This window comes from Mustelus asterias, chromosome 12 (genome assembly GCF_964213995.1).
Source record: "Mustelus asterias chromosome 12, sMusAst1.hap1.1, whole genome shotgun sequence".
Taxonomy (NCBI): domain Eukaryota; kingdom Metazoa; phylum Chordata; class Chondrichthyes; order Carcharhiniformes; family Triakidae; genus Mustelus; species Mustelus asterias.
Genome location: NC_135812.1, coordinates 43,347,599 through 43,374,112, shown reverse-complemented (window position 1 = coordinate 43,374,112; position 26,514 = coordinate 43,347,599). Strand labels below are relative to the sequence as shown.

General features: G+C 47.8%; 1 protein-coding gene across 1 annotated transcript in view; it reads left to right on the top strand.

The window, feature by feature from the left end:
• The first annotated feature begins 5,656 nt into the window (after window positions 1-5,656).
• Window positions 5,657-26,514, top strand: part of rasa4 (RAS p21 protein activator 4) — a 223,312-nt gene continuing 202,454 nt past the window's right edge. Inside the window, exons 1-2 of the mRNA XM_078225114.1 lie at window positions 5,657-5,917; window positions 22,656-22,712. Of these exons, the coding sequence (XP_078081240.1) occupies window positions 5,853-5,917; window positions 22,656-22,712 (122 nt within the window). The 5' untranslated portion in view covers window positions 5,657-5,852. The remainder of the gene's footprint in view (window positions 5,918-22,655; window positions 22,713-26,514) is intronic.

Below are 26,514 nucleotides of genomic sequence, written 5' to 3'. Positions count from 1 at the left end.
TTTTCATTTATCCTCCTTTCCCTGTCAGTTTTCCAGTCATTCTGCGAGCTACTTGTAGACTGAGGGACAAATAGGTTCCCACTGACTGGATTTCCACTAATATGCTTCCTATATTCTGTGTAACTGGGCTTGGTACCTGTGGCAAATCAGATAATTTTGTGTGTCATTGTGATCAATTAAAACAAATATATATTGTATTATATTCATATTTTTTTCCCAAGATGGCGCTGGAGTGAGGCGACTTCTTGCAAGCTGTGCCCAGCATACCTTCTAATTCTATCTTTTACTCTCGTTCTATGCTTCTAAAACTTCATTCTAACTTTTTTTAACTTTCTAACAATGCTTTAATTCAGTCTCTTCAGAGGGTGGCACGGTGGCACAATGGTTAGCACTGCTCCCTCACAGTGCCAGGGACCTGGGTTCAATTCCCGGCTTGGGTCATTGTCTGTGTGGAGTTTGCACATTCTCCCCGTGTCTGCGTGGGTTTCCTCCGGATGCTCTGCTTCCTTCCCACAGTCTGAAAGACGTGCTGGTTAGGTGCATTGACCCGAACAGGTGTCGGAGTGTGGCGACTCGGGGAATTTCACAGTAACTTCATTGTATTGTTAATGTAAGCTTTACTTGTGACACTAATAAATAAACTTTTAAAAAATTTTGGACCTACCTTGCATTAAGTTGATCTTTCTCTGTAACACTACATTCTGCACACTCTCTTTTCTTTCTCTATGAACGATGCAACGGTGGCACAGTGGTTAGTACTGCTGCATCACAGTGCCAGGGACGTGGGTTCAATTCCAGCCTTGGGTAACGGTATGAAGTAATATGAACGGTAATAAAATAATCTTCTGTAGCTTTAGGGCGGCACGGTAGCACAGTGGTTAGCACTGCTGCTTCACAGCTCCAGGGACCTGGGTTCGATTCCCGGCTTGGGTCACTGTCTGTGTGGAGTTTTCACATTCCCCTCATGTCTGCGTGGGTTTCCTCTGGGTGCTCCGGTTTCCTCCCACAGTCCAAAGATGTGTGGGCTGGGTTGATTGGCCATTCTAAATTGCCCCTTAGTGTTCTGGGATGCATAGGTTAGAGGGATTAGTGGGTAAATATATGGGGATAGGGCCTGGGTGGGATTGTGGTTGGTGCAGACTCGATGGGCCGAATGGCCTCTTTCTGCACTGTAGGATTCTATGATCTATGATATGTCCGCATAGCGCAGAGGAAACAATATTTTTCACTGTATACTAATACATGTGACAATAATAAATCAAATCAAAAATCATTCTGTATATCATATTTCTATCAGCTGCGTAACCCCTTCGAGCTCTGTGTTGGAAGTGCTGGACTCTGAACCTGGTTTCACATTCCCATGCTGAAGTGTCTGCTGACAACAATTCCTAAACTGCTCCTTTTAAGTCATTCACTGAATCACTCCACACAATGTTTCAAAATATCTATTCCCCCCCTGCCCCCCCAGGGGAAACTAGGATGGAGTTTAGCCCATTCTTTGAGCTGATTGCACAATCTCAATCTTATCAGGAGCATCCAGGAGCTTAAAAACAAATTGCATTCGACAGTAAGTTTATGAATGATAGAACACTTACTTTAATATTTGTTTCCTCCAGTTTCATTATAGACTATTCCGATGGATCCCGTTGATACCAGATATATATTTGATGTTGTAATTCTGAATTGAAAATAGCGAGAAAAATAACTTTGAATTACAGGGAGTTGTCCTTGAAATGGAGTCTTTAGCAATCCCACTGAATTCTGGGAAAGATGAAGAGCTGTTGCTAAGAATCATGGGAGCTTCCTGAAGGTGGTTACGCCATGAGAATACAATGGGGTTCCATTTTCATGGGCTCAGCTCAGTGGGGAACATGCAGGTCATGGGTGGAATGTTACAGTTCGGATCTTAGTACCCCATCCCCGCTCCCAGTATGGCTGTCGATATTGTCGTTTTGGGCTTCCATGTGGTGACCCCCCTCCAAATTTTATTTGTTGCGTGCAGCCTATTTATTTCAATGAGCAGCACTGACAGTCCGGGATTTTCCACTCTAGTTTTTGTCGGGAGGATTTGGCAAACGGGTGGGGGAAAATCTCGTGAGAAACCCAAATCGTGTTTTACGTCAGAAGGAAAGTGTGCCACAGTCATTCCCACCCCCGTCAGTGGCAGGCCACATTTCCCACCTGGCATCGGCCTTTGCCAAACCCAGGGAAAATTCTGCCCATAAGCACTTCTGGCGCACTCACACTATCTGACACAGAATGGCCTGTGAGCAGCCTCTGTCGTACTTCCCAGTTGGCCGTGTGCACATGCACAGTTTAGAGAGGTCATTTGGTACCAATCTCCAGAATTAACATTTGATCTCCACGGCACTGCTGTCTCAGAGAAAAATCATTGGGATGTAAAAACTCAAAAGCAAAATATTTCAGATGTCAGAAATCTCAATCAAGTATAGAAAGTGCCGGAAATCCTCAGAAGGTTGGGCAGCATCTGTGGAGAGAGAAACAGAGCTCACGCTTCGGATTGTGACCCACTGTGTATTTTCAATGCACCCCCGGTGGGTCTCCCATATGCTATCCTCTGTAAATTTCAGCTCATCCCAAGCCCTGCTGTGCTTGTCTTAATGTACAGCAAGTTCCTGGTGCAGTTACCGCGACTGGAGCACCATTGGCCTCTGAGGTAGGATGTACTGTCCAATCAGGCGTTGAATGGTGAGGCAGACACACTTCACCTGGGTGAGATCCCCATCGATCTTTTCATTGGGGTGAGGGCAATGGACAAAGGTGCCTGATAAATTCCCTCTCAGTGAGTGTCTGCGCTGGTGGAAGGTGCCGAGAAATGTGACGGTGTTGCCTCAGGAATATCTCTCCCTGCCGAGGAGTCTGTGACAACTGGGCCACTACTTCTTGCTCCCCTGTGGAGCTTTGCCCCTTGGGAGACGCAAGAAGATGGTGAGGGGAACTTGGGCAACTCAGCAGCTGCCTCAGCACCACTGGCCCCATGGAGGATCCTAAAATAGAATCCCTACAGTGCAGAAGGAGGCCATTCAGCCTATCGAGTCTGCACCGGCAAAAATCCCATCCTGGCCCCACGTAATCCCCCTAACCTCCACATCTTGGGACACTAAGGGGCAATTTAGCATGGCCAATGCACCTAACCCGCACATCTTTGGAGTGGGAGGAAACCGGAGCACCCGGAGGAAACCCACGTAGGATGAGGCCGAAATTGAACCCGGGTCCCTGGCACTGTGAGGCAGCAGTGCTAACCTCTGTGCCAGCCACAGCACATTCTGCACAGGAACAACCTCCTCACCTGAAGATGGAGCTATCAAATGATCTTGTTCTTCACAACCTCATGTCTCAGCATTGCCCCTGGCCTCATGTGATGGCACCCTCACCATCTCCATTGCTGCCTCCTCCATAGGGCTCTCTATGTGGAGATGGGGCACAACACTGCTGCTCCAAGATATCTCACTGGATATACACTCTCGTCTCCTCCAGGATGAATAGGGAAAGATTCCTGAGGCCCTGCCATCCTCCCACCCAATCAGCATGGCACTGCCATGACACTGTGTTCTTCTTAATAGAGCCCCATGTGTGAGGGTCGCTGCCTTCGCAATAATGCAGCTGGACATTTGTTCTGACATTGTTCTAGAGGATTATGGATACACAGTCTGTTCAGCTCAACATGCTGCACTCTACCTCTGTCATTGAGGTGTCACTTGCCACTCAGCTTCTCAGACCTATTTGCACCCACATTTTCCAAATGCCACCCCCATCTCCCTCGGCCGCTGACCTCCGCGGCCACCTCCATTCATGTCCGTTTGGAGGAGCTCTTCTTCCGGACTGAGGGAAGAGGATGAATCTCGGAGAGAGCCACCGCCAGTGCTTCGTAGGAGGCATCAGAAAGCCAAGGGGCTCCCTGGAACCTCTTGTCCAGCCAGCACTGACGCTCTGAACCTGACTCTGCTACTCCATTCCCCCCAGGCAACGGCAAGCCCAGTCATTAGCCTTTGACAATCTCCTCCATCATGAGATATGGCCACTCGATGCCTGTCTCTGGGCCAATTTCCTTTTAAAGGTCATGTTGTGTCACTGAAGCTGACACCATGTAGCGGTCAGGACCTGGAAATGATCCAGGCATCGGCATCCCAATCATAGAATCCCTACGGTGCAGAAGGCGGCCATTTGGCCCATTGAGCCTGTACTATCCACATAGCCCCAAGTATTTACCCTGCTCATCCCCTTGACACTAAGGGGCAATTTAGCATGGCTAATTAAGTTTATTCATTAGTCACAAGTAGGCTCACATTAACACTGCAATTAAGTTACTGTGAAAATCCCCTAGTCACCACACTCCGGCACCTGTTTGGGTACACTGAGGGAGAATTTAGCATGGCCAATGCATCTAACAAGCACATCTTTTGGACTGTGGGAGGAAGCTGGAGTACCCGGAAGAAACCCACGCAGACACGGGGAGAATGTGCAGACTCTGCACAGACAGTGACCCGAGGCCAGAATTGAACACGGGCTCCTGAGGCTGTGAGGCGGCAGCGCTGACCACCGTGCCACCGTGCCGCCCAATCCAGATTAAAATTGCAGCCCAAGGTATCTGATATATAAAACTAAATGGATTCTTTGCCAAAGCCCCTGGAGCCTGCTCCGTGCACCATTCAGTAAGATGGCTGGTTTTTAGACTCCCTTACCCAATCCCTTAGTACAGAAAAAATCATCAATCTCAGTCTGGGTCTGAATATCTATAACCCTCTGGGGTAGAGAATTCCACAACACCAATCCTTATGAATACATCATTTCAATTGCAAGTGTTCTCATTAAGGAGCCAGACATTATTTACACAGCACTGAGGGGCAGTAATTAAATGCATCACCTTTTTACAAATTGCTTCGATCTCAGAGTCACTTTTGTGTGAAATAAAAGTAATAGCTGGAGGAGACTGGGTTGTTTGAAAACAAAATGTTTAATATAGAAACAAGAGAACAAAGAACAAAGAAAAGTACAGCACAGGAACAGACCCTTTGGCCCTTTAAGCCCATGGCGATCATGATGCCCTAACCTAACTGAAGTGCCCTTACTCAGACCATATCCCTCTATTGCCTCCTTATTCATGTACCCATCCAGATGCCTCTTAAATGTTGCTAATGTGCCTGCTTCCACCACCTCCTCTGGCAGCGTGTCCCAGGCACCCATCACTCTCTGCGTGAAAAGCTTCCCCTGCACATCTCCCTTAAACTTTCCCCCACTCGCCTTGAACCTGTGCTCCCTTAAAGCACTCAGAAATCTCAGCAGTTTGATAGCATCTGTGGAGGGAGATTATTCTCTCTCCATAGCTGCTATCAGATCTGCTAAGATTTTGCAGCTTTTTTTTGTTTGGGTTTCCAGCATCCACAGTATTTTGCTTTTATTTATAACAAAGCCTCTGAAGTCTGGATTGTGCTCCCTTATTGACATGCCGGTTATTACTTAAAAGGCGTTCCCTCCTGGTTTTAATATGTGCTGTGACCAATCACGGTTCCTTCACCTACCCAGCGGCACCACCCAGTTCTAGCTGAGAGTAGCAGGGTTTGAGTTGCACATGGTGAGTGCCAGGGAAGGTTTGGTGTGATCAGAGCTGCAGACCAGGCGGGGCTGTGTGTGTGTGTGAGATACAGTCACTGACACTGACAGAGGGAGCTGTCCAGTAGCCGGGAGCACAGCCTCTTCCCCGGGTAACACACAGCACTCGCAGCCTGGACACCTTTCTCTCGCCAGCAACTTTTGATCCAAAGCTCCTGGAGTTTGATTTTATTTCCCCCCCCCCCCCCCCCACTCTCCCTCTTCCTGCCACACAGCTGGACATGGCAAAGCGCAGCTCCTTGTTCTTGAGGATCATCGAAGGCAAGAAATTACCAGCCAAAGACCTGTGAGTATGGGGCAGTGTGTCTTGTCTCCGGCAGTTTGTAGAGAGCTTCCTGCACAAAGTGAGCTTTTTAACAGTTGATCTGGGGTTTTAATTGAAGAATTGTTCCCCAATCTATACCCAGAGAGGAGCTGCTGCGACCCTCTGGCAGCTCATCACAGGACACTGTGAAGTTTATTTACAGAATCTAGGATTTGCTCGTTTGGTTTTATGCAATGATTTAGTTCAGGGTCTGTTTGTCTGGCTGGGTTTGATTGGGTGCTCAGACTGATGCTGGGTTGAGGGACTCTCTGCTGCACAGCTGTGTTCACAGCGGCTGCTGCTGCTGTACCTGGAGCCGGTGTCCACATCCAGCCCGGCAGCGTCCCCATTCATTCCGCTGGTGGATGTCTCGGACACAGGAGGCTGGCGGTTGGTGTCGCGGTCACAGTGAACTGTCTGTGTGTATTCTCCCAACTCATTCCTCTCCGTGTGCACAGGAACTCCCCTTTCCAGAACCCCCGACAACATGCACAGCAAATCTAGAACCTTTCCATCATTATCCAACCCAACTATCAGTGTCAGACCCTGAGGCCGGGACCATCCCCCACCCCCACTTTTACTGACATTTGCTCTCTCCTCACATTCTTCTTTGTCCAGTTTATTTATTTCACCCTCTCTCCACCTGCTCTTTCTCTCCTGTCTCTCTCCTGTCTTTCTGCCCCTTTCTCCATCCCCTTTTCCCTTTCTCCCCACTTTCTTCTCTTCCCCTTTTCTCTCTGCTCCTTTCTCCAAATCCTTTTCCCTTTCTTCCCCTCTCCCTTCTTTTCCCCTTTTTCCTTCTGTCTTTTTCACCCTCCACTTTTCCCTTTCATCCCCTCTTTCTTTTCTTTCTCTCTGCTCCTTTATCTCTTCCCTCACCTTTCTCCCTCTCTTTCTTCTCTTCCCCTTTTCTCTCCATCCTTTTCTTCCTCCCCTTTCTCCCCCTCTTTCTTCTCTTCCCCCTTTTTCTCTCTGCCCCTTCACTCTCCATTCTCTCCCCCTTTCCTCTCTCTGCCTTTGACAGGAGTTTTATCTAAATCAAAAATCACAGTCAGCCACAGAGACCAATAGCTTTCAGTTTTAAGTAACATCTTGAAGGAGGTACGTGAAAAAGATGTCCCTTTAAGGGCACAGCTAATATATCAAACAAATGTGTGTTCCATTCAAATGAAGAGATGCCAAAATGCGCAACAAGAACACAACAAAACTAAATCACAATGTTTTCCTCGGTATTAGACTCTATTCCCCGAGGTGCACACCACGCTAGCGTGCAGAGGGCTAGATTTAGTTTTCTTTTCACTGTCTGATTTCAGGTTGGTGTGTGGGGCTCTTAAAACAGTGGATTCGGTTAGGCTTCAGAAGGAGACCAGTTGAAAATGGCTAACTTCTGCCGTTTCCCTTGGAACTGTGCAGAATCTCTGTGAAGTATTTTAGCCTGGAACAAAGGGGTAGCTGTCACCAATGTACCCTCACCAAAAAAGATAACCACACCAGGACAATCCTCATAATCTCCATCAGCATTCTGAGCATCCCCATCAGCTAATAATGTGCAGGAGAGGTTGAGCAAAGATGTGACTGAGTAATGTGTAACTGTAAATGAAGCCAGGAATGGACAGTTTCCCATTCACTCCCGCCGTACAGAATAGCGCTGAGTCAAAATATTTCAAACTAAATTACTTTGAATTAAAGTCCCACTCCAGGGACTTGAGGCTGACAGATCAGTGAAGTACCAAGGGAATGCTGCACTGTCCTCTTTTGGATGAGATATGAAACTTGAGGCTGTATCTGCCCATTTAGACAAATGTAAAAATCCCACTGCAAGTCCTCTGTAGTGTCTTGGCTGATACTTGTCTCTTAACCGTTATCAATTAAAGAGTTTACCTGGTTATCTGTGGGACCTTGTTGTGCAGGCAGCACAGTGGCACAGTGGTTAGCACTGCTGCCTCACAGCACCTGGGACCCAGGTTCAATTCCGGCCTCGGGTCACTGTCTGTGTGGAGTTTGCACATTCTCCCCGTGTCTGTGTGGGTTTGCTCCGGTTTCCTCCCACAGACCGAAAGGCGTGCAGGTTAGGTTGATTGGCCATCCTAAATTGCTCCTTTGTGTTAGGGGAATTAGCAGAGTAACTACATGGGGTTGCGGGAATAGAGCCTGGGTGGGATTGTTGTCAGTGCAAGCTCAATGGGCCGAATGGCCTCCTTCTGTACTGTTGGGATTCTATTCTATGGATTCTATAAATAGATTAATGAATTATCTACATTACAACGGTGACTGCACTTTAAAACTGAGTGTAAAATGCTTCGGGATGTCCTTTGATAGTGAGAGGTACTATATAAATGCAAATTGTTCTTTTTCACTCCTGTGCAACCTCATGCTCCAACTAAAATGTAACTGAAATAATAAATAGGACTGATAGGAATGCAATTCCGTTTTGATTTGACTGTTTAGCTGTGTCTTTGGAGGGACTGTGAACAAGGGCTACTAGACAAGCCTTGAGGAGAGACATCTCATCCATGGAAGATGCTTGCATTGGAAAAGAGGGTTAAATGGGAATGGATACGCTGCATCCCACTCTGATGTTCAATATTAATACAAGCATTGGGGTAAAGGAGCATGTGTTCAAGCAAGATAGCTACACTGTTAACATGGGAACTTTATGTATTAGTGCCACAAGTAGGCTTACATTAACACTGCAATGAAGTTACTGTGAAAATCCCCTAGTCGCCACACTCTGGCGCCTGTTCGGGTACACTGAGGGAGAATTTAGCATGGCCAATGCACCCAACCAGCACGTCTTCAGGACTGTGGGAGGAAACTGGAGCACCTGGAGGAAACCCATGTGGACATGGGGAGAACGTGCAGACTCCACACAGACAGTGGTCCAAGCCAGGAATCAAACCCGGCTCCCTGACACTGCGAGGCAGCAGTGCTAACCACTGTGCTGCGCAAGAGGCTATACCACTCCTTCTGTGTGTGTAATGGGAAAGAGATAGCCAGAGTAATCCCACTTTCCTGCTATTGGTCTCTTTAGCCTGTGGCACTTCAAGTGCACATCAAAATAATGTTTGAAATGCAGTGTGGGTTTCTGCCTCTACTACCCTCTGGGGCAAAGAGTTCCAGAACCCCATCACCCTCAAGATGAAACAGATTCTCCTCCACTCTCCTCTAATCCTTCTGCCAATTACTTTAACTCTTGCTCCCTGGTTCCTGGTCTCACTGCTCAGGGAAACAGCTCCTCCCTAGTCAACTCTATCCAACCCGCAACTTTGTGGATTTCAATTAAACCTCCCCTCAGCCTCCTTGTCCCAAAGATAAACCATCCCAGTATAGCCAATCTTTTCTCATAGCTACAATTCTCCATTTCTGGCAGCCACTTTGTAAATCTCTTCTGTCCGCTCTCTAGAATGGTCATATCTTTCCTGTAATGTGGTGACCAGAACTCCCTGCATTACTCTGTCTGTGGCCTAACCAGTGTTTTATATGGTTCGAACACAACGGGCAGGATTTTCCATGCAATCTGCCATGTGTTCCCTGGCAGCGGAGGCAGCCCACCATTGCCGGTGGTGGGATCTTCTGCTTCTGCTGTTGTCAACGGGTGTTCTGTTGAATGCATCCCTCACAACCTTAAAACCCGGGGCAGGGATGTCCCATTGGCGGCACGGGAAAATCATGCTAGTACAAACAGCCGGAAAATTCCGGCCAACCTCTCTGTTCTTACATTCTAACCCTCGACTAATAAAAGCATGCAGCCAGTTGGTCTTTTTAAGCACCTTAGCATAGAATCATAAAATCCCTACAGTGCAGAAGGAGACCATTCAGCCCATCAAGCCCACACCAACCACAACTCCACCCAGGCCCTATCCCCGTAACCCTTACCGATCCTGCTCTCTTCAGGACATGCAAGGTCCCGATGTCCCTCTATAGCTCTCAGCATGTGACCATTTATTGTGTATTCCCTTGTCTTGTTTGTTCTCTCCACATGCATTACCTCACACTGTTGATTGGATTGCCATTGCCATTTTTCTGTTCACCTGACCCATCCACTGATATCTCCCTACAGTTCAGTGCCTCACTTTCAACCACGTGACCAACGTTTGCATCCCTTGCAAGTTTCTTAATCATGCCCACTATATTTAAGTCTAAATCACTGATATACGCCATGAAAAGCGAGACACCTAGTACTGTGTCCTAAAGAACCCCAGTGGAAACTGCCTTTCAATCACCAAAACACCCATTGACCTTTGCTTCCAGCTGCTGAGCCAGATGTGGATCTAAACTTGTCCCTTCCTTTTCTGATTGGTCTACCATGTGGGACTTTGCTGGTTAAATGGCCTCTTTCTGTGCTGAAATCAGGCTGTGATTGAGGAAAACCATGTCAAAATTGATGCAGACTACATCAACAAACTACTCTCATTGAACTTCCTTGTTATCTCCACACAAAGTTCAATAAGATATGACCTTCCATTAACAAATCCATACAGACAACCATTGATTAATCCATGGCTTTCTAAGTGATGATTTATACAATCTCTTTAGAAATCTTTCTGACAATTTACCCACCACCGGCACGCTCCAGATTGCAATCTTTCCACACCCTGTCACCTTTTTGGACAGCTGGGAGCTTGGGGCCGGTGAGAGGGGGGTGGAGCCTAACATGCCAGTGGAAACAGCTTCAGAGGGTACAGCCGTCATTTGACTAGGGCACCCCAATCTGCCGGTGATCTGGGAGACCTCCTCCCAACCCCTACTCACACCGGACACCACCGCCTCACTCACCTTCATCAGTGGGCGGCATGTTCTCCCCCCACCGCCCCCCCCACACCCCCACCCCACACCGACACAGGTCTCTGGCAGTGGGCATCAGGGCCCTCCTGATGGGTCCCCTGGCAGACCCCTGATATGCCCCCCCCACCTCCTCCAGTGTGGACCCCACACATGCCCACCCATCATGACACCTTCATGATCCACCCCTGCACGACTCCGCAACATGACCCCTGCCCCACCTGCATAGCTCGCTCCGTGCATAAGCACCTGTCATATCCCCGCCCCAGTCATATCCCCGCCCCAGTCATATCCCCGCCCCATCATATCCCCCTGTCACACCCCCGTCATATTCCCCCCGTCATATTCCCCCCGTCATATCCCCCCCGTCATATCCCCCCCGTCATATCCCCCCGTCATATTCCCCCCGTCATATCCCCCCGTCATATCCCCCCGTCATATTCCCCCCGTCATATTCCCCCCGTCATATTCCCCCCGTCATATCCCCCCGTCATATCCCCCCCGTCATATCCCCCCGTCATATTCCCCCCGTCATATCCCCCCGTCATATCCCCCCCGTCATATCCCCCCCGTCATATCCCCCCCGTCTTATCCCCCCCGTCATATCCCCCCCGTCATATCCCCCCCGTCATATCCCCCCCGTCTTATCCCCCCCTGTCACATCCCTCCGTGTCACATCCCTCCGTGTCACATCCCTCCGTGTCACATCCCCCCCTGTCACATCCCTCCGTGTCACATCCCTCCGTGTCACATCCCTCCGTGTCACATCCCTCCGTGTCACATCCCCCCCTGTCACATCCCTCCGTGTCACATCCCTCCGTGTCACATCCCTCCCTGTCACATCCCTCCGTGTCACATCCCTCCGTGTCACATCCCTCCCTGTCACATCCCTCCCTGTCACATCCCTCCCTGTCACATCCCTCCCTGTCACATCCCTCCCTGTCACATCCCCCGTCGTAACCCCTACCCCATTGTAGCTCCCTCATCATTGCCCCTATGCAGGCCCACCCCCTTGGCACTGCCTCTGGCACATCAACAGTGCCCAATGCGCACTCCCCAGCCAAGCCCCCGATCATCCGGAGGCTTCAGTGGCCTCTCGATTCCCCAGTGTGGCCATGGTGCCTGCTCTCCACTAGTCAAGACCAGTAGTGATTTGTGCCATCTCACTGGTGAGGTGGGAAGCATTCAGGATTGGGGAAGAATACGTGCTGAACTCCCTAATCATATGGAAATACAGTCAATTTGATGCTAATACGCTCCGCGCCCTTTCTGGGTGCAAAGCGGGTTGTGCATTAAAAAGGAGTCCGGGAAGATAGCAATCTGTTTCATGCCAGGTATGAGAAAATGGTAAAATCTCGTCTTCTGTTTCTTTTGCGTATTTTCACACCCATTCTTTTCCCTTGGGGAGTGTGGGATGGATTCCTGAGCTGATATTCAGCCTGTTGAGCCATGTAATGAATGCTTCTTCCATTGCCAACAAAACCTGGAGTTGGATTCGAACCCAGAGCCTCTGGTCTAGAGGTAGGGACACTACCAGTGGGCCACAAGACCTTCTAGAGGTTAGCTAACTGGCCTTTAAATACTCCATCCAATCTTCCTCTATTTTTAAACAACAGCTGTCCACTATCCCTCACATGTAAACTGAGTGGATGGGTAAATGCTGGTCAGTGCTTCTGCTATTTCCGCCCTTGCTTCTCTTGGAAGAGTAAGAAGTCTCACAACACCAGGTTCAAGCCCAACAGGTTTAGTTGGAATGACGAGCTTTCGGAGCACTGCCCCTTCATCAGGTGAGTCAGCGCTCCGAAAGCTCGTGATACCAAATAAACCTGTTAGACTTGAACCTGGCGTTGTGAGACTTCTTACTGTGACCACCTCAGTCCAACGCCGGCATCTCCACATCACCTCTAAGGAGACTGGGATATAGTTCATCTGGGCTTTACAATCTATCTACTTTCAATTCTTTAATATTTCCTCTCTCACAATGTTTACACCATCCAATCTTTCACACTCCTCCTTCGCTGCAACGTCTACACCATCACCTTTTTTTGTTGAAGGCAAGAAGCAAAATTTTCATGATGAAACATGCCCACGACTTCTGCCTTCACCTTTTTGGTCTCTTACTGGTCCCACTCATTCCCTCGTTATCCCCTCGCTGTTTATGTTTTTATCAAACACCTTTGGGTTTTGCTTGATTTTACTTGCCAATATTTTTCATGCCCTCTCTTTGTTTTCCTAATTTTCTTTTGGAATTTCACCTCTGCACTTTCTGTGCTGCTCTGGCTTTCTGTATCTGACGTAAGTTTCTCTTTATTCCTATATCCTACTCTGTGTGCTCTTTGACGTTTGGGAGAGGGGAATGGGAGGGGGTGCAGAGATTTATGAGTTGCCCGCCTCGTTTCTTTGTGGGAACATATTGGTTCTGAACCCTCCCTATCTCCTCCTTGAATACCAGCTCCCACTGTTCTGTCACTGATTTACCTTCAACTAGCTGTTCCCAGTCGACTTTTGCCAAATTACATTACAGCAGCTTAACAAAATAGGTCATTTATTTAGAAGAAAAATACCAAAGATGCTGGAGATCTGAAATAAAAATAGAAAGTGCTGGATTAACTCAGCAGGTCTGGCAGCATCTGTCGAGCGAGGAGCAGACTTAACATTTCGAGTCCACTATGACTCTGCTTCAGAACTGCTTATTTAAAGATTTATTTATATTTAAACATATGTATATTTAAAACTTTTGTATATAGCATATATATATATCTATCTAAAACATTTACTCTTGCTTTAACATTATCCTTTTCCATATCTAAGCTAAGCCTAACTGAATTATTATCACTGCCACTGAACTGGTCACCGACTGATACTCCTTCCATCTGCTCAGCCTCATTTACTCAAACAATATCCAGAATTGCCTTTCTCCTTGTTAGAGTTTCTTCATAACATTGGCTAAGATCAAACGTCAGGTCAAGGCTAGGACGGGGTGCGATGCCTCATCTTGTCAGCTTGGATCTTGTTTGTCTCTCTAGTGGGGACCATGAATTGGATTCAATTGGATTTTGAATTTGGTTTTCGGAGAAAGCAAAGGATCTGTAACTTTAAGGATGGAGCAAAACATTTAAAATAAACGTCTCTTCGTAATGGCTAAAAAAAAGTTCTCCGGAATGCCTAACAAGAATGCTGTGCTCTCTGAACCCTTCACACTGATTTTATCCCAGTTAATATTGGAGTAGTTAAAATACCGACTATTACTGTCCTATTGTTTCTTCTCTACTCTGCAATTTGCCAACATATTTGGTCTTCTGTCTCCCTCCAACTGTTTGAGGGTTTGATAGTGCACTCCTCACAGTGTGATTGCTCTTTTTGCTTGTTTCCCTTGTTCAACTCAAATGGCCTCATTTGATCATCCTTCTCGCTTATTATCCTCCCTCACATCTGTAATAGTTTATTCAAACAATATTATGAACGCCCCCCCCCCCCCCTCTATAGTCCATCCGAAATCCCTGCAACCAGGAATCCCAACCCTGCCCTTTTAAGCCATTTTCAGGAATAACTATGCTACCATATTTGCAAGTGTATATCTGTGCCTGCAGTCCATCTGCCTAATTCACTACCTGCATTGAAGTAAATGCCACAAATCACCAGACAACTCCTTTGTCTCTTTTCTAATCTTCCATTGACATTTACTAATTTTCGGTCTTCATTTCCAACTTTTCTCATCTTCCTTCTGAATCTTCGCTGAACTCCTCTGCAAGTTGGTTTAAACCCTCCAGCACCAACAAATCTCCCTGTCACGAAATTGGACCCAGCCCTGTTGAGATGCAGTCGGTCCAATTTGTCCCTCCCTAACAGCACCGTGGATGTATCTGCACCTCAGAGACTGCAATGGTTCATGAAAGCAGCTCACCTTTCCGAGGACAATTTAGTGATGAGCGATAAATGCCATTCTTGCCAGTGATTCCATGAAAGAATAAAAAATAGAACCAGTCCCAGTGCCAAGGAGCCTGAAACCCTTCCTCCTCACTATCTCTCGAGCCATGCCTTCAGCTGCACTATCTTACATCTGTACTCACTGGAGTCTGGCACGCAGTATAGTCCACAGATTACAAGCTTTGAGGTCCTGCTTTTTATCTTCTTTCCTAGATCCTTAAAATTTGCCTGTGGGATATCATCCCTTTTCTACTGATGTTGTTGGTGCTGACATGGATCACAGCCTATGGCTGTTCATTCTCTTCCCACCCCGCCCTGCCCTGCCCTTGGAGCTGCCATTGCAGCCTTGATACTGTCACCTAAGAGACAACCTACCATCCTAGAGTCACGTTGCAGCTGCAGAAATCATAGAATCCTATAGTGCTGGGGGAGGCCATTTGGCCCATTGAGTCTGTACTGACCACAATCCCACCCAGGCCCTATTCCCATAACTCCAAGTATTTACCCTGCTAATCCCCCCTGACACTAGGGTCAATTTAGCATGGCCAATCCACCTAACCCGCACATCTTTGGAGTTTGGGAGGAAACCCATGCAGACACAGGGAGAATGTGTAAACTCCATGGAAGTGAACCCAGGTCCTTGGCATTGTGAGGCTGCAGCGCTAACCACTGTACCACTGTGCTGCCCACATCTGACATGTTTTTAGTCCCCTTAACTATTGAATCCTCTATCATGATCGGTTTTCTGACCTTCCTCCTTCTCAACAGCTGAGTCACCCATGATGGCTGTACTCCCAGGGGGAACCACCAAGGTTTTGATAAAGAGTCATTGACCTGAAATGTTAACTATGTTTTCTCTTTCCACAAATGCTGTCAGATCTGCTGAGAATTTCCCGCATTTTCTTCTTTTTTTATGAGCTGTTGCTCTTGTCAGTCTTTAGATTTGAATACCAGTTAGAGAACAAGATGCAATCAGGGAATTCCTGCACTACCCGTCTGCTCTTCCTTGTGTGTCTGGTGGTCATCCATTCTCTCACTACTGCCACATCTCAAGCTGTGGGGTGACCACTGATGCTCCCTTCCCTTTGCATGCATGCACAGCCACGTAACAGTCATGCAGGTACACGAATGTTATGTTGGCCTTCATAGCAAGAGGATTCAAGTACAGGAGTAGGGATGTCTTGCTGCGATTATACAGGGCCTTCGTAAGGCCACAGCTGGAATATTGTGCGCAGTTTTGGTCTCCTTATCTGAGGAAGGTTGTTCTTGCTGTAGAATAAGTGCAGAGAAGGTTTACCAGACTGATTCCTGGGATGACGAGACTGACATATGAGGAGAGATTGAGTCGGTTAGGATTGTATTTGCTGGAGTTCAGAAGAATGAGGGGAGATCTTATTGAAACATATAAAATTCTAACAGGAGTAATTATAGAAATCATAGAAACCATACAGTACAGAAAGAGGCCATTTGGCCCATCGAGTCTGCACCGACCACAATCCCACCCAGGCCCTACCCCCGTATCCCTACATATTTACCCACTAATCCCTCTAACCTACACATCTCAGGACACTAAGGGCAATTTTTAGCATGGCCAATCAACCTAACCCGCACATCTTTGGACATATACAGTATACAGGGGTTGATGCAAGAAGGATGTTCCTGATGGTGGGGGTGTCCAGAACCAGGGGTTACACTCTGAGGATACAAGGAAGATTGTTTGGGACAGAGATGAGGAGAACTTTCTTCACCCAGAGAGTGGTCAGCCTGTGGAATTCATCACCACACAATGTAGTTGAGGCCAAAATATTAAATACTTTCAAAAAGCAGTTAGATATATAGCACTTGAGGCAATGGGGATCAAAGGATTTGGGGGAGAAGGCAAGATCAGGTTATTGAGTTGGGTGATCAGCCATGATCATAATGTATTGTGGAACAGAGGGCCAAATGGCCTCCTCCTGCTTCTGTTTTCTATGTTTCTATGCACATGCAGCCTCTCGGAAGCTGCCCTCTTTAAGATATTCTGAATGCTTGGCTGCGCAATAAAATGTAAAGCTGCCAAGCACTGAAATAAATAGGTCACACACAACAAAAGAACCTTAGAAGGGACATTAATGAGTGTCACCAGAAATGTGCAGCTGACATGAGTGACAGTAGTGACTCCAGAAGTTGCTCAAGCATCAAAATCTACCAGCTGACATTTCCTGCAGCTGTGATTGCCCAGGACACAGGAGACATCCTGGAGTTCCCACATGGAACAGGATGTGCATTTGACAAGATTGAGGTGTCCTGCCAAGCCATGATTTATTAGACGGCCATCTAAACTTACCAGAAATAAATATAAGGTTTGTTCCTGATCTGACCAGAAAAATCTTTACCAGCTTCTTGCCGATCACCTTGTGCTCCTTGACCTCTGGCCTCTCTGATTGTTGTAGCAGACGCTACAACAATGGATGAATGAACACCGCTCGACAATCACCAGGCAAGACTGTTCTCTTCCTGTGGGGGACCACTTCAGCAGTTATGGGCATTCAGCCTCTGATCTTCGGGTAAGCGTTCTCCAAGGCGGCCTTCACAACACACGACAGCGCAGAGTCGCTGAGCAGAAACTGATAGCCAAGTTCCGCACACATGAGGACGGCCTAAACCAGGATCTTGGGTTTATGTCACACAATCAGTCACCCCCACAGCTTGCCTCCTGGACTTGCAGAATCTCACTGGCTGTCCTGTCTGGAGACAATACACATTTCTTTAACCTGTGCTTAATGCTCCCTCCACTCACATTGTCTGTATCTTTAAGACCTGGTTGGTTGTAGAGATTCGCATTCTCATCAGTATTCTGTAACTTGATTTTGTGTCTCTGTAAGCCCTGTTTGAGAGCAGATATCCACTCCATCTGACGAAGGAGCAGCGCTCCGAAAGCTAATTGCATTTGCTACCAAATAAACCTGTTGGACTTTAACCTGGTGTTGTTAAAACTCTTACTGTGTTTACCCCAGTCCAACGCCGGCATCTCCACATCTCAAATTGGCAGCCATGATTTGTACATCATAAGAGCGACCGAACGTCAATAAGTACTCCATTGGCTGTGAAATGATTTGAGATGTCCAGAGGTCGTAAAAAGGTGCTATACAAATGCAGGTCTTTTATTTTTGTTTTTTCTTTCTATTCATTTTATGTGATTCACACAGCTTATGCAAGAAGCAGGAAAAAGAAACTCCCAGTGTAACACAGGCAGTGATTGCGAGCTAACTGTCAGTAGTTCCTGTCAATGATGTGGCCAGGGCTTTGGAGTCCCGGTAGTGGCGGTTTGCCCACACACACATAGCTGCTTGCCGCAGCTGGCCGTTTTTCTCTGGGTTCTGGTGGGTGCTGGAAGGCAGTAAGTTACTGTTCCTGGGCTAGAGTTTCCCACAGGCCACATGTCAGGTGAGGCTGTCAGACCCTGTGAGGAAGGCAATGAGACATTTTTTACAACTGCAACCAAAAATTGCATTTACATAGCGCCTGTAAAGCAGGAAAACAACTTCACGGGAGTGTTTGACAAGAAACCACTGCAGCAGGTATTAAATAGGTGGACAGATTTGGTCAAAGAGGTGGTTTTAAATGAACCACACAAAGGAAGCATCTACCTTGTAAAGCCCAGTGATAAATTGAAAGCTAAGTCAAGTTAATGGCATTTAACATATTTTAAAATATGTTTTCTTATTTATCGACCCTTTGTGTTCCTCACAGCCACTTTCTTTATTTTCATAGAATCATAGAATCCCTGCAGTACAGAAGGAGGCCATTCAGCCCATCGAGTCTGTACCGATCGCAATCCCACCAGGCCCTATTCTGATAGCCCTCATTTACCCTGCTAATTCCCATGACATTAGGGTCAATTTTCCACGGCCAATCGACCTAACCCACACATCCTTGGACTGTGGGGGGAAACCGGAGCACCCGGAGGAAACCCACGCAGACACGGGGAGAAAGTGCAAACTCCACACAGACAGTGACCCAAGCCGGGAATACAAACCCAGGTCCCTGGTGCTCTGAGGCAGCAGTGCTAACCACTGTGCCACTGTGTCGCCCACTGTTTCCCGGTATTTTTTTTCTTACAGATCTAGTCGGGTGTTATTCCTTATTTACTGTAGGGCCTTGGTAACCACACATTGAAAGGGAACAACCCTGGCAATGCGGCACCCTCTACCCCACACTAGTACTCTACATTCAGTGCTTTAGCCCCAGTAATTGAGCAGAAACTAGGGTTACCAACTGCAATTAAATGTATTCCTGGAGGTTTGATCACACGACATGCCCCTTCCTTCCTCCTCGTTGCCAATCTCCAGCCATTAATTGGCCAATACGTCCATCCTTGTGACATACTGTCTTCCTACGCCAGCTTGGCTGTCACCCAAACTACATTTTTCCCCACTTAGTGTTTTTCTGTCTGGTAAAGACAAATGTTAAAAAAAAATAGATATGGAAGGGTAGAAAAACAATCCCTTTTTAATCTCCCAACTCTTTTCCTCCAGCGTCGTACACGGCGGTGTCCCAGAGATTGATGTTCACTTGCTGGAGATTCCAGGCCGATCCTGGAGTATTGGCGACCCTAACTGAATCTCCTAACTAAGAAACCAGAATGCCATCAGCTGGGTCAAAGTGATATGTTTGTAGAGGTGCTGTGTATCGTCCACAATCCAGATCTATAACTTGGCTGGTTACAAATAAAACTGAAATGAGTCAAAGTAACTTGTCAGTTTGTTTGATGGGAATGTCAACGTGCTTATCCTGCAATAACCCCAGTGTGTATCCTGTACTCTCAGTGATGGTAACTCTTAACGTCTGCAGCACTTTGCGATAGTTGACCCTCGGATAGCTCCCCTGTGCTGTTTAGCGCAGCCTTCATTTACATAAAAACAGAACCACATCACGAAAAGACACCATATGCACCATATCTGGAGGCCCTCTGCCTCTGCTCAAAGCCTGGACCTCAAACTTGACCCTTGATTGACAGTCTGACTATGCTGCACTGTGAAAGTCAACTTTTTTATTGCCCATCCCTGAGGGCATTTAGGAGCTAACCAAATACTATGGGTCTGGAGTCATATGTAGGCCAGACCAGGTAAGGACAACAGATTCCCTTCCCTACAGGCCATTAGTGAACCAGATGGGTTTTTTCTACAATAGTTGACAATGACTTCATGGTCATCATGAGATTTTAAATTCCAGATATCTATTGAATTCAAATTTCACCAGGTGCTGTGGTGGGATTCGAACCCAGGCCCCCAGATTATTACCTTGGGTGTCTGGATTAGCAGTTCAGTGACAATACCACTACGCCACTGCCTCCCCACACTCCTGGACTATCCTCTATTTATTATTTGGACCTCAGCGATGTTTTCACTCCTTCATGTTTACATGAGTACTCCACTATTGCCTTTGCAGAATGGCCACTGCAGTACGGGTAAGTTCCCAGCAAACAGGCTGCACGTGCCAAGAATGTAAGCTGGAATGTAAACAAGCCAGCCTGTCACCACTGCCTCTTTAGCTAACAAAGCTGAACTTTATGGAGCTGTTGTTTCAAACTTACTTCCTGAAGGCTGACAGCTTCTGCTTTCACACCCACAATTGTTCTCTTAAACCTGTTCCAGGCCTCCTCTTCCCGAAAGTCTGCAGCCTCTGCCCTCCCTCCCTCCCTCCCTCCCTCCCTCTCCCTCCCTCCCTCTCCATCCCTCTCCCTCTCTCCCTTCCTCCCACTCTCTCCCCCTCTTTCCCTCTCCCTCACTCCCACTCCCTCTCTCCCTCACTCCCTCTCTCTCACTCTCTCTCCCTCACTCCCACTCTCTCCCTCTCTGTCACTCTTTCCCTCTCTCTCCCCTTCTCTCTCTCTCCCTCACTCCCACTCTCTCCCTCTCTCCCACTCTCTCCCTCTCTCCCACTCTCTCATTCTCTCTCACTCTCTCCTTCTCTCTCCCCTCCTCCCTCTCTCCCTCACTCCCACTCTCTCATTCTCTCTCACTCTCTCCCTCTCTCTCCCCTTCTCTCTCTCTCTCCCTCACTCCCACTCTCTCCCTCTCTCCCTCACTCCCACTCTCTCACTCTCTCTCCCCTTCTCTCCCACTCTCTCCCTCACTCCCACTTTCTCCCTCACTCCCACTCTCTCCCTCACTCCCACTCTCTCACTCTCTCTCCCTCACTCCCACACTCTCTCTCTCTCACTCTCTCTCCCTCACTCCCACTCTCTCCCTCTCTGTCACTCTCTCCCTCTCTCTCCCCTTCTCTCTCTCTCCCTCACTCCCACTCTCTCCCTCTCTCCCACTCTCTCCCTCTCTCCCACTCTCTCATTCTCTCTCACTCTCTCCTTCTCTCTCCCCTCCTCCCTCTCTCCCTCACTCCCACTCTCTCATTCTCTCTCACTCTCTCCCTCTCTCTCCCCTTCTCTCTCTCTCTCCCTCACTCCCACTCTCTCCCTCTCTCCCTCACTCCCACTCTCTCACTCTCTCTCCCCTTCTCTCCCACTCTCTCCCTCACTCCCACTCTCTCCCTCACTCCCACTCTCTCACTCTCTCTCCCTCACTCCCACACTCTCTCTCTCTCACTCTCTCTCCCTCTCTCCCCTTCTCTCTCTCTCTCTCCCTCGCTCCCACTCTCTCTCCCTCTCTCCCTCTCTCCCACTCTCTCCCTCTCTCCCCCTCTCCCACTCTCTCCCTCTCTCCCCCCCTCCCCCTCTCTCTCTTTTGGGTTTCAGCTTCTATAAAGTTCCATCTCACAAACTATCTTTACAACCAAGCTTCCTGGTCACTTCACATATACATCAGAATTCACTCTTGGTTCTTTTATGTATTTTATTTATTTCTCCTCTGCCCCTCCCTCCCGCATAAAATGCTTTAGGATGTTTTCAGAGATTTGGGACGGGGCATAGCTCAGTGATAGAGCATTTGACCGCAGATCAAGAGGTGGGTCAGTTCAGGCTTGGAGGGCCGAAGGGCCTGTTCCCGTGCTGTAATTTTCTTTGTTCTTTATTTATCAAGAAGTAAGGCACCTGAGGAGGCCATTCGGCCCATCGAGTCAGTGGCAGCTCTTTCCAAGAGCAATGTTAATCTCACTCTTTCCCCATATCCTTTCCATGCTTTCAACATTAAAATCACCATAAGTGCAAGTTTTGTACTCCCGCTCCTGTTTCTTGTGTTATTGTGTCGAGAGTGTGGTCCAGGCAAAGTCCCTCATTCAGAGGGGCCAACTGTCTAATCAGTCGCTGGGGTGGAAACTTTAATAAAATCTACATTTAATATGAAAGGTCGCCCCGTGATTTTAGGGGCAGCAATCAGTTATTTCCCGAAGCCATTGTTTAGGTGAGCATTACATCAGACTGTGCCCGGGTTACATAGAACTAGAAGCAGGAGTGGCCATTCGGCCCTTCGAGCCTGCTCCACCATTCATTCTGATCATGGCTGATCTTCAAACTCAATACCTTAATCCTCCCTTCCCCCTCCCCCGTATCCCTTGATCCCTTTAGCCCCAACAACTATATCTAATTTCTTCTTGAAATCAGACAACGTTTTGGCCTCAACTACATTCTGCGGTAGTGAATTCCACACATTCACCACCCTGTGGGTGAAGAAATTTCTCCTCACCTCAGTCCTAAAAGGTTTGCCCCTTATCCTCAAAATATGACCCCTAGTTCTGGACTCCCCCACCATTGGGAACATTCTTTCTGAATCTACCCTGTCTAATCCTGTTTATAGTGATTCAACTGGTTGTTCACCTCATTGCGGTTTTATGGGATCTTGCTATGTGCAAAATGCCTCTTATTGTTACCCGCATAATAATTGCAAAGTGAAATTCAACCTCTGAAAGCCTTTTGAAATATTTTGATAGGACTGAGGAGGTACTTTATGGATATAAGTTTTCTTCCTACTAGCAACTTGTGCTGAGAACCTGCTTATATCACCCGTGACTATCATCCTGTCGACGGGGAAGGTGATGCAAATGAGAAATATTCAGTTCTGTTTTCCCTCTGTTACAGAACAGGAAGCAGTGATCCATACTGCATCGTCAGGATTGACAACGAGACAATTATCAGGTAAGGGATTCTGTTCTGTAGAATGGCTAGCTGGAGAATTGCATCCTTTTTATTGTCTTTCTGTTCCCTTTGCTCGGGCAGTTTTTCCTCCTCCCCCTCTTGGACCAGTATTGGTGACGTGGTGGGCTATGGCTCTCTGGGTATCACTTGTGGGTGATGTACTGTGTGTGTCAGCTGGGTCACTGGGACAAGGGAGAGATCATCGTAATTGAAGCCAATACTATCACCCCAACCAGGGTGACTACTTCTCATGGAGAAAATCAAGGGACCCTCTGGCATGAGGATCCATTGGAGCCGGCTATGGGAGGGGGTATTAATGGTTGGTAGGTGACAGTTAGGGGAGGGGGGTGTGGGGGGGCAGCGAGGGATGTGCTGCCTGAGCTGTACGCGCAGGGAAACAGGTGGCACAGTGGTTAGCACTGCTGCCTCACAGCACCAGGGACCCGGGTTCGATTCCCGGCTTGGGTCACTGTCTGTGTGGAGTTTGTCCATTCTCCCTGTGTCTGCGTGGGTTTCCTCCGGGTGCTCTGGTTTCCTCCCACAGTCCAAAGATGTGCAGGTTAGGTGGATTGGCCATGCTAAATTGCCCTTTAGTGTCCCGTTAGCCATGGTAAATGTGTGGGATTATAGGGATGGGGTGGGGGAGAGGGTCTGGGTAAGATGCTCTGTCAGTGAGTTGGTGCGGACTCAATGGGCTGAATGGCCTCTTCCTGCACTTTGGGGATTCCATGGATTCTAGGAGAGCGAGTAATGCACAGGTGCAACCCAGGACAGCGGCTTCATATAGGCTACGATTCTATAAAATCCAGGATAATTAGTCGCCCCAGTCTCCTTGCAACATCCATCCAGAGGCACCTCCAGCAAGATCCCTGGGCAGCGATTAGAGGCCACACTCCCCTCACCCACTGCCCACCCCCCTCTCCCCTAACCCAGAGACATTGATGGTAATTGTTGCTGCCCTTGCCTTTGGTCCGTCACTGCCCTGCATTGTGCAGAGTATTAATGGAACCTGGTTTCACCTATTCACTGGACAGTAAAGGATTGACATCAGAAGCACATGATGCTGAATGTATTTGTAAAATATCTAAAAGAACATTACAAACATTTCAAAATGCCAATCACAGAGTGTAATAATATTCAGATTCTCCATATACATTATGTTGTACTCTGAGGTGTTGCAATATAGTCACAAAACATTACAGACATTTCAATAAGTTCTTTAGAGACATAGAAACATGGAAACTAGAAGCAGGATAGGCCATTATCCCCATAACCCTAGCTAGTCTCTCTGACACTAAGGCGCAATTTAACATGGCCAATCCACCTAACCTGCACCTCTTTGGACTGTGGGAGGAAACCGGAGCGCCCAGAGGAAACCCATGCAGACATGGGGAGAACGTGCAAACTCCACACAGACAGTGACCCGAAGCTGGGAATTGAACCTGGGCCCCTGGTGCTGTGAGGCAGCAGTGCTAACCACTGTGCCACCGTGCTGCTCTGTGATCAGCAGCGTGAAGGAAGAAGACAGCTCAGTAAAGTCATCGCAGTCTGACATTCTGAGGATAATCCTTTTGTACTGGACTGTATTTAGTGAAACCCCCAGACAGCATGGCCTTCCAGTCCTTCTTGTTGTCTATCTATAGAGGACAGTACGCGGGAACTAACTCTGGATGAGTTGACCAAGGCCATCAAGCCCTTGAGACGAGTAAATCTCCCGGAAGCGATGGCTTACCAGCTGAGTTTTATTGGACTCTATGGGTCTGGATCGGCCCAGGCCTGTTGGAAGTGTACGAGAGAATGCTTCTGGACTGCAGCATGTCAGAATCCATGAGGAAAGGCTTCGGAATGGGAGGAAATTAGAAATTGGCAACCCATTTCACTGCTGAATGTGGACTATAGAATCCTGTCCAAGGTCATCGCCAGTCAGGTCAACTCTGCTCTGGAGTTGGTGATCCACCCTGACCAGACCTGGCAGGAAGATCCCTGACACCCTCGCGTTACTCAGGGATACGATCGCCTATGTACAGGACAGGGGTATCGATACCGGCCTCATCAGCCTGGACCAGGAGAAGACCTTTGACAGGATGTTGCACAGCTGTATGATCCTAGTGCTCTTCCAAATGGGGTTTGGGGAGGAAATCTGCAGTTGGATCTAACTGCTCTACACACACATCAATAGTGTAGTTTCAATCAACGGGTGAGAATCAGAGAAAGCTTCCCAATTAAACCTGGAGTCAGGCAGGGCTGCCCTCTCTCTCTCCTCTGTGTGTTATATAGAACCCTTTGCTGAGTCCATCAGGAAGGATGCGGGTAAAAGAGTGATGATCCCAGGCAGTGGAGGCACTCAAGCCAAAGCCTTCCTGGACATGGACAACATCATCGTCTTCTGCTGGGATCCACTGTTGTTGTGCAGACTGATCAACATCTATAGCCTGTTTGAATTGGCCCCTGGAGCCAAGGTAAACTGTGGCAAGAGCGAGGCCATGTTCTTTGGGAACGGGGCTGACTGATCCTTTTTCCACTTCACCGTAAGGTCAGGGAGCCTGAAGGTGCTGGGGAGATGGCTCAGAGGGAGCAGAGCATCCATTACAAACTGGAGGGAGCGGGTTGGTATAAGAACATAAGAACTAGGAGCAGGAGTAGGCCATCTGGCCCCTCGAGCCTGCTCCGCCATTCAATAAGATCATGGCTGATCTTTTCGTGGACTCAGCTCCACTTACCCACCTGCTCACCATAACCCTTAATTCCTTTACTGTTCAAAAATTTATCTATCCTTGCCTCAAAAACATTCAATGAGGTAGCCTCAACTGCTTCACTGGGCAGGGAATTCCAGATTCACAACCCTTTGTGTGAAGAAGTTCCTCCTCAACTCAGTCCTAAATATGCTTCCCCTTATTTTGAGGCTATGCCCTCCAGTTCTAATTTCACCCGCCAGTGGAAACAACTTCCCTGCTTCTATCTTATCTACTCCCTTCATAATCATATATGTATCTATAAGAGCTCCCCTCATTCTTTTGAATTCCAATGAGTATAGAAACATAGAAAAACTACAGCACAATACAGGCCCTTCAGCCCACAAGGTTGTGCCGAACATGTCCCTACCTTAGTGATTACTAGGCTTACCTATAACCTTCTATCTTATTAAGTTCCATGTACTTATCTAAAAGTCTCTTAAAAGACCCTATCGAATTCGCCTCCACCACCGTTGCTGGCAGCCCATTCCACGCGCCCACCACCCTCTGAGTGAAAAACTTACCCCTGACATCTCCTCTGTACCTACTCCCCAGCACCTTAAACCTGTGTCCTCTTGTGGCAACCATTTCAGCCCTGGGAAAAAGCCTCTGACTGTCCACTCGATCAATACCTCTCAACATCTTATACACGTCTAACAGGTCACCCCTCATCCTTCGTCTCTCCAAGGAGAAAATCCGAGCTCACTCAACCTATCCTCATAAGGCATGCTCCCCAACCCAGGCAACATCCTTGTAAATCTCCTCTGCATCCTTCCTATGGCTTCCACATCCTTCCTGTAATGAGGCGACCAGAACTGAGCACAGTACTCCAAGTGGGGTCCCACCAGGGTCCTACATAGCTGCAACATTATCTCATGACTCCTAAACTCAATTCCACGATTGATGAAGGCCAGTACACCATATGCCTTCTTAACCACAGCCTCAACCTATACAGCTGCTTTGAGCGTCCTATGAACTTGGACCCCAAGATCCTTTTGATCTTCCACACTGCCAAGAGTCCTACCATTAATATTATATTCTGCCATCTTATTTGACCTGCCAAAATGAAC